Here is a 16,463-nt window from a genome sequence, read left to right on the forward strand (position 1 = left end):
AATAAAGGCAGCTTTCCCTCCTCCAATTTGAAAATTATCATTTTGAGGCAAAGAAATATTTCTCGTTAACCAAGATCAACATTGAGTACCGTATCTATATTCATGACCATATTAAAGACAGTTTTCTTCCCAACTGCAGTACAAGTCAGAGAATTAGGTACATGAAAGAGTCTATAAAATGCAATAATGCCCTTTTTGGAACAAGTTCTTTTTTACTTCCTACTCGGAATTGTAATAATTTGAAAGTGCAAAGACCAATCAAGTTGTGAAGCAGATTAGAACAATCTAAACCAAGTAAGAATGTAACTAGCAAGAAGGACATAACTAAAAGAGAACTACACTTAAAGGAAGTGTTTCTTTCACCATCTTAGCATAGTGAGAAGGAAGATATTAACCACCTGTGCATGCAATACTCTTAATCACATAAAGTTGTTTTAGCTGCTAAGCACAACCATTATTAAAAAACGCAATGACTATGGGCAAGGACTTTTCTTAACTAGAAAAGGCAGAAACTTAGGATGCAGGAGAGTTCTCTCACTCCTCAAACTCCCATGAAACATCACTCTGAAGCAAACAGCACTACAGATTTCACCCAGGTATGCATAATCGCAAAAATCAAAATTCTCATCCAAAGAAAATGTAAGAAAAGAGCAGAAGACTAAACAAGTAATCTCTTTTGTGTGTGTCTATCCAAAAGCATATTAAGTACTATGTAAAGACACTTTCAGGGAACCTCCTCTATGCAGTAAAACAGTTTTTGAATTTGGAATATCCAAGGTATCTTAAGAACTTACTAGGGGTTTCAGAAATATGTTTAGCCTGCTTAAAAATATGAAGGGAAGGGGGTTTGTTTTTGTTTTACCTTTTTCTTGACTGAACGGCTACTCATGATTTTCTCCACAACAGGACCTTCAGCATCAGCAGATTCCTGTGTCATAAATACCATACAAGAGTTACGGGAGTGCATCTTTGCCACTTAAAGACTTCCTTCCTTAGAAAAACTTTAAATATTTTTTTTTGCAACAGGGGATTAATACACAGGAGGACTTTTTCCCTCTAGCATGAGAACTTAGAGGATTCAAATAGATTTAACACCATAATAAAGGACTGAAGGATACTTGTTTAAGACCTTTTTTTACGCACTAACACAACTCCAGCACTCTCAGTACGGCTGACATGCACAGATACACAGATATAACCACATGGGCAGTTCACCTCTCCTAAAATAACACACACTTTCACCACACAGTCTAGATATTAGAAGATGTTCAAAACCTTTATTGGCTGTGTAAGTGTCCAAATGATAGCTATGAAAATTGCCTGCAACTCCCTACTGCATTAATTCACTATTGCAACTGAAGGCAAACCTACCAAATTCTCCTTCTGATAAGACACAATTAACGATGGAGGTCACATACAATATTTCACAGGGCTTAACAAATTGCCAAATGAAATAGCAAAGAACGTGTATATATTCTCCAATAGGTCATCAGTTAAGTGAAGTAGTTCTTTGAAAAAGCACTACAAAACAATGAGATTGTTACAACAGTCATTCCTACGGTATTACCCCTCATCTTATTCAAACTGTTTTATCCATCATTTACATTGCACAGAGAATAAAGTGTACCCTGCTGGGTACTACAAGGCAGTAATTTCATAAAGGGGTTCTTATGGTGCCTAGCAGCAGGGGACAAGCTTGAGTGGTTTATTAAAGTCACAGAAGCCAGACCACTGAATTCACAGAAGTAAATTCAAGACTTCTAGCAGTCCAGTTTAGATTTCCTTTACGTAGAGACCAGTACTTTCAAAGAACTGTGTATCATCAGCTTGTAAACAAAGTAATGAATTAATATATTCTTTAAGAATGTAAAAAGCTAATGCCTCCTGAGCATACTGTGCCAACCATGGGTGAGTATCATTCAGGAAAACGGCCCATATTTAAATGCTGTAGTTACAGCCACTTTTCAAGTTTGTATCTAACCTGTTGCTCTGATTGAGAAGTATTTGAAGGAGAGTCTCTTCCAGCAGCATCAGCATCATCAGCCTCCTCATCTGAAATCTTGAACTCCAGGTCTTCTGTATAACGCTTCCTCTTCACCTGCCTGCTGGAGCGTCGCTTCTAAATAGAAAACATTGATATTTTTAATGAGAAACAGCACTGGTAAGCAGCAGAATAACTGAGAAAACTTCTTTGTGTTCCTCATATACAGTAGCGAATGTATAGTGAATGATATTATTTTTACAGCACTCTGGTAGAAATAGTGAAATCAAGGCATTACTATTCTAAATTTCTGCCTGTTAGCTGATCTTAAATTTATAACAAAAAAACCAAACCACAAAACACCATCCAACAACAACAAAAAAAAAAAAGTACGCCATTTCATGCACATTGAGTTGGGAAGTGATTTTTTTTTTTTTTTTTTTTAGCGTTACTAAAACCACATCAGAAAATTAGAAAGCATATGTATCTCAGAAAGCAATTAAAAATCACAAAGTTGCACCTCTCAATTCACATCTACAACAAACTTTGACAGATGGCCAATGCAGGAACCAAACACCACCTTGCCACAGCACGGCCCACAGTGTTGCTAAGCAGTGACAACACACGTTCTTGCTCTCCCCATCCGCCCAGTTGTACCCGGATTATCTTGTAGGGGAAATACAATGAAATATGATTTCCTCACTCCACTGACCCAACACTGTTCAGAAAGACATCCTGCAGCACAGCATGGGAAAAGACCCCAAATAGAGAATGAAAAACTTGAAACACCCCAAATTGAAAACGTGGTTTCTGTGTTACCATACCCTCATCTCCAGGAGGAGAGAAAGCTTCAGAGAAAGCACAGAAAACAAACTGTAAAATATACAGGCATGCATTTGACAGCATCTGCAACTTGATGCTCAGTGCCAGTCACCATTTTCTGCAACAATAAAATTCAAATTCCCAGATAGTCTGCATCAGGTTATATATTTTGAAAAGCTGAGAGCATATGCTGCTGTGTCAACTGAGCTTCAAATATCTCAATGGACTGAGGTATATATTAAAAAAGATGTTGAATATCAACTGTTAAAAAACCTCCCACCTTTATGAATTGATACACTACTTACTTTTATATCCTTCTCAGCTTAACACAATCTTCACCAGTACATGCAAATACTTATGTAGCTTGTTTAACAGATCTATGCAGCCAGGTTTCTCAACATACACAAAGTCAAATATTTACTTTTACATAGTTAGTCATAGTTTTTTAAAGCACAAATATCTGATGCACTTCACAAAATTAGAAATTCTTTAGCTGAAAATGAATTTTTGAGCAAAGGTTAGGTTTACATCACCCTTTTAAACAATGGTGATGTGGCTTCTACCTTTAACACAGTAACTTAAGGGGATTCCCACAAAACTGTACCAGTATTTTCACACTTGAAAACAGATACCACTTGGCAAATTTTCACCCTCATTTCCATAATCACTGATGGGAAAATACCAATTTTCTTTTGGTTCAAAGGCAAGTCTTACCATTATTTTTGGTGCCAAAAACCTTTTCTTCCATTTTCCTAATAGAAAGGATGCCTAAAATATAATGGTACTCCTCTATTTGATTTTTATTGACTTTATTAGCTTCCTGTTTCCTCTTACATCCAGACAAGGCTTTGCAATTGTTATGGATTGTTGTCAGAAACTGTGCATATGTTTACCTGCATCAGATTATCTTTTACTCATTAACTGATCTATAGATAGAAAGGTGAGTAATAGGCTCAATAATGGAATATAAAAAAACCTGTATGGTAACACACAAAAGTGTTTCTCCTCTCCAAAGATAACAATGCATCACTGTGCATTACTACATAATATCGTTACAGAAGGCTCAGTATTTAACACTAAGAATGCAACGGCGTTTTAGACAACTGCATGTGTCAGCTGGGAAATGCACAACAAGTTTATTACTTCTAGCTGTCCTAGTGTATGTGGTTGTAACCCTTCCCTAAGTTTATCCAAAGAAATGTGGGTGCAGTGTAACATTAACAGTGCAAGAAAGTATTAAGAAAATTCAACATTACCTGACATTCTTGATTACGTTTGATTAAGAAGTGATACAGATATTGTAAATACAAGTGTTAGGCTAAGTAAAAAATATTTCAAATGTAAAGTTTATCACCCAACTGAGTTTCACAGACAAAGTTTTGTCCCACTGAACTGAAAACCAGCAAACCATGCATCTATATTGCACTGTAGACAGTATATCACGTATCTGCAAATCAAGCCTAAAAACCATCAGCTCCAAAAGTTTCTTCTACTTCTTTTGTCAGCACCATTAATCAGGCTGAGATTTGTGGCACAGGACAGACTTACTCTTCAAACATTTTAACATTTGCATGGTGTATCTCAACTTTTCACAAATCAAAAATAACACATTCTTCTGTTGCTGCTTTTAAATGCTCACACTTCCTTATGCTCTACATCCTTCTGGAAAATAGTAAGGGGGAAGGCATAAACCATGTTTGCATTAGGATACCACTGTTTGTAACCCCTTCACCAGGCTGCTCTGAGCATTCTTGAGTGATCATCAGTCTCAACATCTCTCGTAACTACAAGCAAGACAACCACAACTGATGTGCAACAGACAAATGGCATAGATTTTAGTAATGCCAACATGACTGTTTAGGAGTCTCATACTTTCCCCATCACAATTTGCCTCTACCCCTTCACTAGGGAATTCTTATTGTTAATGCCCACTCTGACCACTGCCAGCAGAAGCAAGACACGAGCTGACCACTTCTTAACACGGTTAATGACAGAGCACATAGAAGTTGTCAGATATGCTATTTCTATTACCAGACTTTCTTTACGTGAAATAAAAGTTTGGACAGAAAGTGATAGGTGCACCATGTTCAAATTATCAACGTTAGCAGGTGACTGGCAGTCCTACAAAAAGGCCCTTCATCCATTAGAGCAGCACAGTTACAAGTCCCTGACATGCACATTTCTGACAAGCATGCTTCTGCTTTGTCATGTCTTAATTCTTGATCTCAGAAGGTTTGCATAGCCAATGCAAGAAGAAACACAAAGCTTATAAACAAGATCTCATAATGGTACATTAAGTCTACAGAACAGAAAATTCAGCACTATAATTGCAACAGTGACAGAAGAGAACACATGAAAACTCCACAGCACCATCCACGTATCTGCAGATAACAAGACTGCAAAGTGAAATTATGATGAGGAGTACTTGTTTTAATAAAATACTCGCCATGGTGATTTCCAGTTCTCACCTTCTTGGTACATCATTCTAAATGACACAGAAAATTAGTATCTCTGTAACAAAGACCATAAGAACTACCGTTTTATGCATCTAAATTGTCAAAGGCTACACTGAACTTGCATAACAGCATTACCTGAACCCCTGGGTCATCTTCATCTTCAGGATGAGGTGACGGTGGTGGAGTTTTTTCCAAATCTGAGTTTTCAGAACCTTCCTTTCCCTTGTTAACCTTTTTCTTTGCAGCACTAGTTTCTGAATCCGGTTTCTTGCTACTGAAACAGAGGTATCTTTAATCAATATTTGTACAAAAATGCAAGTAAAAGGTGCTTAACAAAGTATTAATCTGCAAGATGTTTGTTTTCAGTGAGTTCATTATTTTCAAATGCCTTCCTTGTTAAAAGTATTTAAGCATAATTGTAAAATTAGTGATGCATTGGCCATCACTATACATTTCCCATTCCTTAACATTGGACACCTTGCTTTTTTCCTTCAAGATTTTAGACAGTGACGCTGAATATGTATTAAACAAGAAACTAAAAACGACACTGGAAAGGAAGAGCTGCTCTCTTCAGAACCTGTGCTTTCTGAAAGCGGTGTTTGGGCAGCCTGACACATGTGAGGAGAAACAGGATTATGCATGCACTTATCTTGGTATTAACTGTGTGGACCAGGTGAGCAGAACCAGAGGAAGCGCTACCAAAACAAAGGACCAAATGTGAAAATTCTTCATTTTCTTCTACCATCCCTGCTATTTCCAAGCTGGAAAGGCGCTTTTGTGTCAGCTCTGAGGGTACCCATACAACCTCAATGCATACAACTGCAGCTTGCACAGGGGGAAAAAAAAACCCACCCAGCTGCTATCTCAGCATCGATGCGATACTAGAAAGCTATATCCACTGACAGTAGAAAAAGCCTTTGGGGGGGTGTTTCTCCCCTTCTCCCCCATGAAACCATTCACCACCTGAGAAGCTGGGAACCCATCTCTCCAACTGCACACAGAGGCCTGGAAATGGGTGAGGATGCACATACCAAAATACAGCTTTAAATACACTGTCATGGAGTCACACACTGAGACTATCTTCAGCATCGCGGGGTGAAATTTTTAAATGGCAACAAAGAAGAATCGATGGTACAAGTTAGTAATGTTAAGCACACTCCGCCTTTGAGTCTTGTGTGGGTCTTCGCTAGCCTTTTTTCCCCTCTGTGGTCAGCCTCCCCCCCCGGCCTGTTACTGATTTGACAGGCTGGTTGTGGAAAGTTGCTGAGATGTTTAAGAGCGGAGTAGAGTTATGTGCTGGTATCTGACAAATGGCAAGCACAGGTCACCAAATGTTATGTCAGCCACTTTTATAGGGCTTCTGCACCCTCAACATTTTAATTTCATACCCGTGATGCTGCCTGCCGTTTGGTTTTCCTTCATAATCCCCAGCCCCGGAACTTCTCAAACAAACACCAGCTTTAAGCTTGTTCATGTTGATCAGTGCACTGGCCCACTGAAAGCGTGTTCTGGAGCCATAATGTAAAACCCCTAAATATGGTTACATGTCACTTTGCGACTGGGACAACACAGTTGTGGCATCATCCTCTTTCACTGCCTGCGTTTCAACTAATGCTGATTTTAAAATACATTTAGAAAAAAGAACCCTGACAAGTGAGAAGACCGCGAGTTTTTAAAATGACTTTGTATCACTGAAAAATTACAGGGCCAACACAGCTTTCCTCTCAAAAAAAACACCTCAAACTGTGACAATTAAAAAAAAAAAAAAAAAGAGAGAGAAAAGAAAAAGACAGGAAAGGGGGGGAGGGGCGCGGAGTTTGACACCGCGGGAAGAGCGCGGGCACGAGCCAAGCCCTTGGGAAAGGCGGAGGCGCGGCGCGCGCGGCCGGCCCTCCCCCCTCCCTCCCTCGCGGCCTCCCTCGGGCGCGGGCCGCGCGCGGGCCGCGGCTCCCCTCGCGGCGTTTGTTTCCGCTCTAGCTGCCACCAATGGCACAAAGCCGCAGCTGAAGCGGGGCCCCTTGCCTTTCATCCGCGCGCCGAGAGCGCTCCCGTCGCCCCGGCAACCCGCGGCCACGTGACCAGCACCTGCTCCGCTGGCTGGCGGCCACCGACTGCAGCCATCTGCTTCCCTCAATCAGCGCCCGGGCGCTGCCGGCACCTGCGCGGCCGCGGCCTGTGCCCCCCCGCCCCGCTCCCCCGCGCACCCCCGCCGCCTTTCATCAAATCACCGCGAAACCGCTTCCAAAAAAAAAAAAAAAAAAAGGGGAAAAAAAGCCAACAACAAAAAAACCCCAAACAACAAACCAACCAACAAACAAACTTTACATATTTCTCGGATTTGTTCAAATCAAAGGTAAGCCTGTCGGGGCGCTGGACGGCCGCCAGGTGAAGTGAGCTGACAGGCGGGCGCTTTGCGCCCCTGACCCCCGTAAATCAGAGCAAGGCGTGCAATTAAGTTTAGTAATCGTTACCGTGCCCCGGGTGCACCACCGCCTATGAATAACAGGCTTAAAGTCGGGAAGAATAGTGTGGCCTAGGTCTGATAGAACGTCAATTTGCTGAAAGGCCGGGCCGCACTAACGAGGGCCCGCCGGCCCTGGGCTGCCCGCCCGGCGAGCGCTCGCCGCGGCCCAGACAAAGGCCCTGCCAGCGGCTCCAGCACTGCCGGCAGGTCCACCCCGACAAAGGTTTCTTTCTAGCCTCTGTTAAGACCTTTCCCCGCTCGCAGCGGCAGGGGCTTCAAGCTAAGAGTATTTCGTGACCTATATATACCCCCGAGTCATGCCCCAGCACACCGAGTCACTCTCGCTATCACAGATGCTGGTGAAGTGATTCACATGCAAGTTTCACATCTGCCCCCTCGCCAGGCCAGTTAGAAATGGACACACGAAAGAGCCACCAACTTCGGAAGAACAAAGCCCGTGTGCAGCTCCACCAGGAAATTTTAAGTTCTAAATTCAGCAGAAGAACTGCTCTTTTTAAATGCACAGCTACAGTTTCTTTCAAGGAAAGAAAAGAAGGTGAAGTACAAAAAAGCCATAGAGGAACAGCACCATCCCTTTGAGGGAGGCAACACACTGCTTCCCAGTGCATCACGCACCCAGGAGGCTTCCCCCAGCCAGTGGGAGCACCAGCTTCCTCCAGTTGTCAGCAAGTGTTCCTCTCCAACTTCCCACTGAGCCAATGTGATTTGGTCCCGATGATTACATGTACCCACTTTTGACTCAGCCTTCCCACTTCCCAGCAGATCATACTCAGGCCATTCAGGAAAGATGTTAGCCTGCACTAGAATTACCCTTCCACGTGTAAGTACAGGCAGGTTAAAACCTGATCTTAAGAGACTCTGCCATTGCCATTAGGGTCTGCGTGTCAATGCTTAACTCTGGATGCGCATCTGATAGTACTTCACAAATTTGGCAGCCAGGCAGGCAAACTGTAATATACACATTTAGACAACTCTCTCTCATTTGTTTTCACACACGCATGATTGCAGAATTCAGCCAAGTCCCACTAGAGCAAAGCTAGTGTCCAGTCCCAAAACAAGAACTAGAAATCTGTGAGAGACTGAAAGTACTATTTGCCACACACAAAACACTAAAATATTTTAAAACTGTCACCTAAAGCTAGTCCTTCTATTCAAGTGATATAAACACCGACAGATGAGATGCCGTACGACCTAGCTGTCCAACACCACTTTCTGATTTCATCCTCTTATCCCCAAGGACTGCCCAGCATACTGACCGAAGGGGATGTATAAGATGACAACCTGCAGAAGGCCAGACGGGTGAATGACACGAAGGAAAATGGGCTGAGGAGGAAAACAGTAAGTAGGACAACTGAAAGGAAAGCTTGAATTACAATTTGAGAACAAGCACCCAAACTCTGACAAAGTGTTTTGTGTCAGTTAGTCAAGCAGCCACCTACAGAGCTAGGTCAAACTATAGGACTTACCAGGCCAAACCATCCAACTCAAGAATACCCCAAAAGGCATGGCATGCTTTGCCGGATTAAGAGGGGAAGTAATTAGCCTGTACGTTTACACTGGGCAACTTACCTCACCTGATCTGGGTAACTGACAGATCTGTTTATTAGTGTAATTTATGATGGCTATCAGGATTTGGATTATGCCTTTTTCTACAATTTAAAGACATAAAATAAGTCAGACAGACTATTGATCACTATTTCACTGTTTGGGAACACTGTCCTGTGACAAAATCATGATTACAACCTGGCTTAGGGAAAACAAAAAGTTACACATCCACTGTGGAGCATCAAAACCATTAAAAAAAATAATCCCACCCTCACAAAATGTCAGAGCTGTAAGAATTTCTCTACCTGCCTTACCTGAGGAAAAATTTATTTTTTTAAAACCTCCCAGTGTAATCAAAACCTTTTGGGTTTTATTTTCAGATCAGTTTTTACATGTCACAAATGTGGGAAAAAAAAGAGCACAGTAAGTTTTTTTCCAGCCTGAAAACTCAGCCAAATTTGTATTTGAGTACGCTTTGGTAACAGCAAAGCCCACAAGGCCTGCCTGCAGCAAAGGTAAGTATCTGGCAGCTGAGCTGGTTCAAAAGGGAGGTGAGGACAAGGTGTGAACAGGAACAGCCTCAGTGGACACGCACATGGAAATCTCGCACGATTTCCTGTTCTATCCCACAGGCAGCCCCCTTCCTGCCTTGCTCAGGATGATCTGAGCTCGGGAGTGGAAACTACCACCACCGCCCCGGGACCTCGCTTCCTGTCCTCCAGCTCCCGAGGGTGCTGTGTGCTGCTGTCCACACCGGTCCCCCAGTGCAGCAGCCTCTTCCCACTTCCGCGGCCAGGAGCCATCCCCTTTCCGATACAACAAACAGCGCATCTGTGCGCCAAAAAAGATAAGAGCAGCCCTGCAAAGCACAGCACACTGCTTTGAGGAGATGGGAGGAGGGACAAGCTCCTGCAAAAAGCTACCATTTGGCCCTCACAAATAATTACTGCTTCTCCCACTGTAATCGGTGGCCACTCTCTAGGGTTTCATAGGAAGCAGCAGGAGAGAGATCAGCTGTGCTGCAGTGTGATCTTCTCAAACAGGTGGTCCTCATCTCCTCCAGGGACAGGCACAGGAGGAACAGACATCTGAGCCATGACTTTGCAATTCAGTGAGACTACTTCCCTTTCCCTTTCCCTGTCCATTTACTTTTAGAAAAAGCTGCCTACTTTGCATGCACCTGAAGCTGGCTCTGTAACATTAAGAGCCCACAGAATACTTAAGCCTTAGCACTCCCACTATTTAATAAAAACCCTTTATTTGTGATCCTAGGTATACATACATTTTGCTTTCAGACCCATCTAGTTTGCTCCACAATAGATTTGTTTTGCAAATATATTTTTTTTTCTAGCCACCACTGTATTTGTCATTCTGTATTGGCAGGATTCATTAGAAGTTTTAACAGTACAATATTACTGTGTGATCTTTCTTTCAAGATCACCAAGTATGCAGTATAATGTACCAGAAGCCCATTTGGGTGTTTTCTTTCTTTTTAAGATGCTATGGGGGACACAATTCAGACAAGCATGAAATTAATCAGCTTCTTCCATTCTGACTGTTGTCCCTCACATGAAGGTGCATTTCAGTGAGGCAGGCTGCTCATTTTGTCACAACTAACACCAAAGATAGAGGAGATGTGAAAGCTAAAAGTTTCTGGGGTTTTGTTGTTTGTGTAATAAAAAAGGATTATACTGTTAGTCAAAACTGGAACTGAAATAACAGGGTTATATTATGAGCTATAATAAATTACAAAAATGTAATAAACAAAATGTTTTAAGAGACTTAAAGACTGGATTTTTTATCTATGTGTATACCCTAATACAGCCTGTGTCAAAATTAACTATCAAGGACTTGTTATGCTCTATCCAAAAAACTGTGGCTCTTCAATGAATACGTTTTCTATGTCTGTCTTTATTTACCTGAATTTTATGTAAGTGCAAAACTCTTCTGTTAAAACTGATCAGCTTATTCAGGAATGAAAACCGTTAGTTTTGCACAGCATTTAGAAATTAAAAATCACACTACTTTCAATGCTTAGAAGGAAAATACTGAGCAATAGAAACAGTAATAGTAAACACATGCCAGATACTAACTTTATCAAAGTATTTTACTTCTACATAATCATCCATAATCTATATTAGCTTGCATTAATCTCACTCATCTCGGCTACTGTAATACTTCCTTTCTGGAGTCAGTGCTGCTGAAATACTGTGTCTCAAATGATTAAACGTTTGGACTGTTGATTTATTTGAAAACTTGATTCAATGATCTGTCACTGGACAGGTTCTCCAGTCTGTGATGTTACCAAAGTAAGCAAGTTTCTTTCACCAACTTAAAATTCTTTGGCAGCACATTATCACAACACAGCTTCAGAGTTCTTCAGAGAAGTTTGATACTGAAGCTGACAAGACCACAAAATGAGAATAACCTTGTTTTCAAGAGAGCATTTGGTAACAGAGACACGAGCCCATTATAGGAAAAGTAGGACTCTCTCCACACCCCTGAGTAAGCATAAGAACAGCAAATGCTCTTAATGCTGCTCCAAAAATGTTTCTCTCACAGGTAAAACAACAGGGCTTAGTACTTACTAGAACACTGTAAGTCATCTAGCCACCCAGGGACAAGAGTTATTGCATGGGAAAGAAGATAAAAGACTCCTACAAACACAACCACCCAGGGACAAGAGTCACTGTAGGGAAAGAAGATAAAGACTCTCCTACAAATACAACTAAGCAAGCAGTGATTTGTTCCTTCAAAGGAAACGCTGCTCGTTTAACCTGCATGGCATGTCCCAAGATTTAGAGAAGATGCGCAAAGAGATACTAGGATTGAGTGGATGGGACAGACCAGCTCTGAGGTCTGACATCCAGCACAGGCACAGGAACCCATGCATGTTTTTGAGGCAGACTCCTTCTAACCACTGCTTATTAAACAAAGCTTCACTGTAGTCAAGACCTTGTAAAACCGCACTAATTAGGAAGTCCTGCAGTAAAGCTTTTTTCATTTCTGGTGGCAAAAATTGCTGGGAGATGCTCAATACCAAGTAATATGGCCTGGTCAGCCTTTAAACCTGTGAGTATAGGGAAATGGAACAAAACGGTTACTTTAGCTGATACAGTATTTTGGTTTCAAAAACACATAGTAGGAGATAGACAAGAGAGATTTTGTAAGATGTGAATTGCTATGTATGTAAACCCCATCCTTGGAACAGTCCGGAATGCAGCCGAAGTAACTTCTGCAATACGGATAGGCTGATCAACTGTAATTTACTGAAATGTTAATATAACCCGTTCAGGGAAACATTTGATTTTACAAGCCAGCATTTATAAATCCTTCAGGAAACATCATCTCTGCCAATATAGAAACTTCTCTTTCTTACTGAAAGAACAAGTAACGTCTTACTGTCCGTGCCTCATTTAGCCATATAGCTATATCAAACCTAACCAACAGTCAGCCTTGTAGAATATATGCAAAGCTGATTCATTAACTGCAATTTTTAAACCCTAATACAAATGGATTTTGCAAACTGATTTGGATTAACCAAGTCTGGCTGTGCTTCCATCTGGAAGTTATATTTTATAACACTAGCCACATCTTGAAAAACAGATTCAGATGTTTGGAACAAATTCAGAACAGTTGTAAGAAATTCTAGGTACAAATGAAAAAAAAAAAGAAAAAGCTTTAATGTCTTTTTCCTCTCAGTTTTATTTCAAGTAGGCATTTATAATGATGGTGTTTAGGGAATTGAGGGGTAAGGAAAGAATCTGTGTTATTATCTATGACGCATTACTCATGTGTAACAGCAGTTTGTTCTTTCTCTTACTACTCTGTAGCATTTTAAGCCCATCCTGATAAAGGGACATGATGCTGAATGAAAACAGTTAGGAAACAGGGTTGAAGCATCTGGTCCATCCACAAAGATTTTCTGCCATGAAAACTGTCTTTACATGCAATAGCAAAATGAATGTAGTCCCTACAGTGAGAATACATCAATATCCATATAAAAATGCCTTTTTAACAGCAGAGCTTATAGCCCATGGGTTGTGTCAGTCTAAAACACTGTCTGTAAGGGTTGTACAACTTGTAACAACGCTAAGTACCTAACTTTAGAGAAAAACATCATCAAACCTTTTACTCTAAGTCTTAATCTCTGGATTTGGTCAAACCTACGTTAACATTGAAGCAATTTAATTTCTTAATACACAAACCACACATGAGGACAGATGAACATCAGAAGAGAAAGAGCTAGTTTTGAAATCTAATGCATCCAGAAATCTTTATGCCTTGAAAAGAAAAATTAACCCTCTGCCTTTCCAGCTTGTTTAAAATAACTGTGAAGCCATAAACAGGAAAGCCAAACAAGAGAAATGTGCCCAAGTTCCTCAAAAACATGATGCTGTAGATAGTAGCAAGCAAACGATAGAACAAGATTTCCTCTCCACCCACACCTTTTAGACCAGATGCTCTAGAAATCCCACAGACGACTGGTTTTCTCTGATTGCGTACAGAAGTTTCCTGACTTACCTAGCCTTCTTGCTGGTCTTGGGTTTTGGCGCGGTATTTTTTGCTTTCTTTTCCTTTGGCTCTTTAGGGGTCTTAGGGACTTTGGGGGTCTTGGGTTCCTTCTTTTCCTTGGGTTCTTTAGGATCCTTAGGTTCTTTTTTTGCCTTGGGCTTTTTCTTTTTCTTCTTCTCTTCTTGGGAGCAATCCACTGAGTTTCTGCTTAGATTCTGGCTGTCAAGTCCCCCAGGAAAGTCCTCCTTACCAAAACCTTTACTGGGACCTTCTGCAGCAATATGATTGTTTTTCTTTTTCTTTTTCTTTTGCTGTGTCTGCGGCTCAATTGATGGCAGATAATCATCACTTTTCACTAGCTGGGTATTCGGTCCGCTAACCTGAGTCATATCCGGCACTGGTTTCTCTAAAAAGGGTTCCGACGGAGAATGCTGAGAGAGAGACAAACAGAAATAAATTTGTAGATTTGCAACCTTGATTTCTAGAACTTTGCTCTTTTGGAGCAAGAGGTTACAGAGGGAGAAAATACTAAGCAGAAGATTAACTAGTAGCATATCTGAAACACTGTAAACCAGTAAAAACCCAAAGCTTTCTGCAGTTAAACCAGTAGCAAAATAACCAGAAAAGGGCAAATTACTCTAAAGCTGGTATATAAAGTAGAAGTACAGAAAATATTTACAGCTGTCAACATTTAGATGCAAAAGGAAATCAATTGTTATTTCAAATATTTCAGAATAGTTGTTAGTAGAATTAGTAACTTGTTACAAATTATTTAGTTGCACTGGAATTTTGTCCTCCAGGAAAAAAATTCTTAAAGTTTGTTTCTAGACATGCAAAGGAAAATAAAAGTATATTCACAGGCTGTATTTATAAAAAAAATAATCAAAGCAATTTACATTGGTTCAGCTGTAACAGAAGGTATTTTGATCAGTACATGAAGGATTAAGCCACTTTAAAACATAATATAATGTTACATTTTATGTCAAAGATCCACAGCTCCTAATTGTAACAAACAGATTTGTTCCTGCTACAGATTGGACAGAGAACTACCTTAAGTGTTTGTGAACCTGCAAAAACATCCCAATTCAAAGTCTGTATAGTGCATCAGGTTTATACCAGACTTAAAAAATGAAAACTTACATTTAATTACACAAATGTCAAGTGCCTGGACTAAACATATTGGATATATCTGCAACTTTTCTCCTCTTAATCGTTCTCTTCTACACAAAGATCTATGAGTTTGCAGTGAAAAATTGTCTAAGATCTACCATGACTTTGCAGCATATCAAAGCTCTAACCTGCTTCTCCTCACAGCCTGCCCATGGTTATAAATGCAGGACAACAGCGCTTCTCAAGAAGAAAAATAATAGCACGACACTGTATTGATGCTCTCTTGCAACTGCATATACAGTCAGATCATTTTCCCATCTTCTCTCTCTCTCTTCCTTTTCACTTTTCTAAAAATTAAGTCTGGATGATTCTAGGCAGAAAAGCTCCCTATTAGCTGTGGTCACAAAGTCTAGCCATTTGAGATGTTTGATCAATCGAACTGGGGAGAAGAAAGGTTTATAGCATATCAGAATTTTACTTTTAGGAATAGCAGTGCCTGTGTAACTGTTTGTGATGTTATCCACATTTCCTTTTCTCCACTCTTTCTTCAGACTGCACTTACTTAGGACTGGCAAGCATGCAAATGAATGACTGTAAATCCAGTCCCTGAGCATAAGAAGAACTGATGGGCATACACTGAAATACACTTCAGCCACCTGCATCTAAAAAGCAATGCACTTAAGATTTAGGAAGTAAAATTCTTAATATCATTATACAAGAAAGTGAATGCATATATATTTTTCCAAGTATATTAATATAGATTTCTGAATGTAAACAAAGTGAACCAGTGCAGTCCTATTTTCAGCATTTCTTTACAGCAGCAAAAAAATGCTGTTCCCTGAATATACTCAGATACTCGGAAGCGACCCAAGCAGCAGAAGGAGCAAGGCTGTCAAGAAGTGAAAACAACTCTTCATTGCTGTCTGGGAGAGGTTTCAACAGTACAAGCTTGATGCTACAGTTCTTCATGGAAGAGACTCCAGGACAAGAGAAGGTGGCCTATGTGACGAACTGAAGATTTGGGTCCATGTGGCTGAACCAAAAACTTCCAGGGTGACTTCTGCATGTTTCTATCCTCCACCTGTTTACTAAGATGCTTTTTAGTGCAACAGGGCCTTAGTTGCAGTGAAAGCTCAACTCTAACACAAACCTGATGCACCCACTGCATTAGCGCCACATCAATCGGCCTCACCTCAAAGGCAATCTTACGTTACGTATCCTGAAGTATGAACCAACACCTCTTCTAGAAATTTGTAGTCACCAAACACTTGCCTATCTTCATGCTGGAAAGTTCACAGAGACTGGGTATCTGTACAGAAAATGCTGATCCCAGGAAGTCCGTGGTGCCAATGAGTTTTACAGTCCAATTATGCATTACATAAAGTCGAGTTATTTTAAAATCTTCTAATTGGTTTTGAATTTGGTTGACTGAATTGAATTGAATGTCTCCTCAGATTTGTTCTGTGACACAGAACAGAACTGTCTTCTCCCTCAGACCATTACGTATTTGTACTGTCTAACACTTATTTTTAGGTTGGAAGAGATAGGA

General features: G+C 40.6%; 1 protein-coding gene across 8 annotated transcripts in view; it reads right to left on the reverse strand.

The window, feature by feature from the left end:
• CHD7 (chromodomain helicase DNA binding protein 7) overlaps positions 1–16,463 on the reverse strand; it is a 132,405-nt gene that overhangs the window by 43,698 nt on the left and 72,244 nt on the right. For 7 of the 8 annotated variants that reach the window (XM_037379561.1, XM_037379558.1, XM_037379554.1 and 4 more), the window contains 4 exons: positions 13,814–14,235; positions 5,395–5,533; positions 1,982–2,119; positions 863–928 (listed from right to left, as the gene is read on the reverse strand). In XM_037379561.1, coding sequence (XP_037235458.1) covers positions 863–928; positions 1,982–2,119; positions 5,395–5,533; positions 13,814–14,235 — 765 coding nt within the window. The remainder of the gene's footprint in view (positions 1–862; positions 929–1,981; positions 2,120–5,394; positions 5,534–13,813; positions 14,236–16,463) is intronic. The other variant, XM_037379560.1, reaches the window with a different exon arrangement.

This window comes from Falco rusticolus, chromosome 3 (genome assembly GCF_015220075.1).
Source record: "Falco rusticolus isolate bFalRus1 chromosome 3, bFalRus1.pri, whole genome shotgun sequence".
Classification (NCBI taxonomy): Eukaryota; Metazoa; Chordata; class Aves; order Falconiformes; family Falconidae; genus Falco; species Falco rusticolus.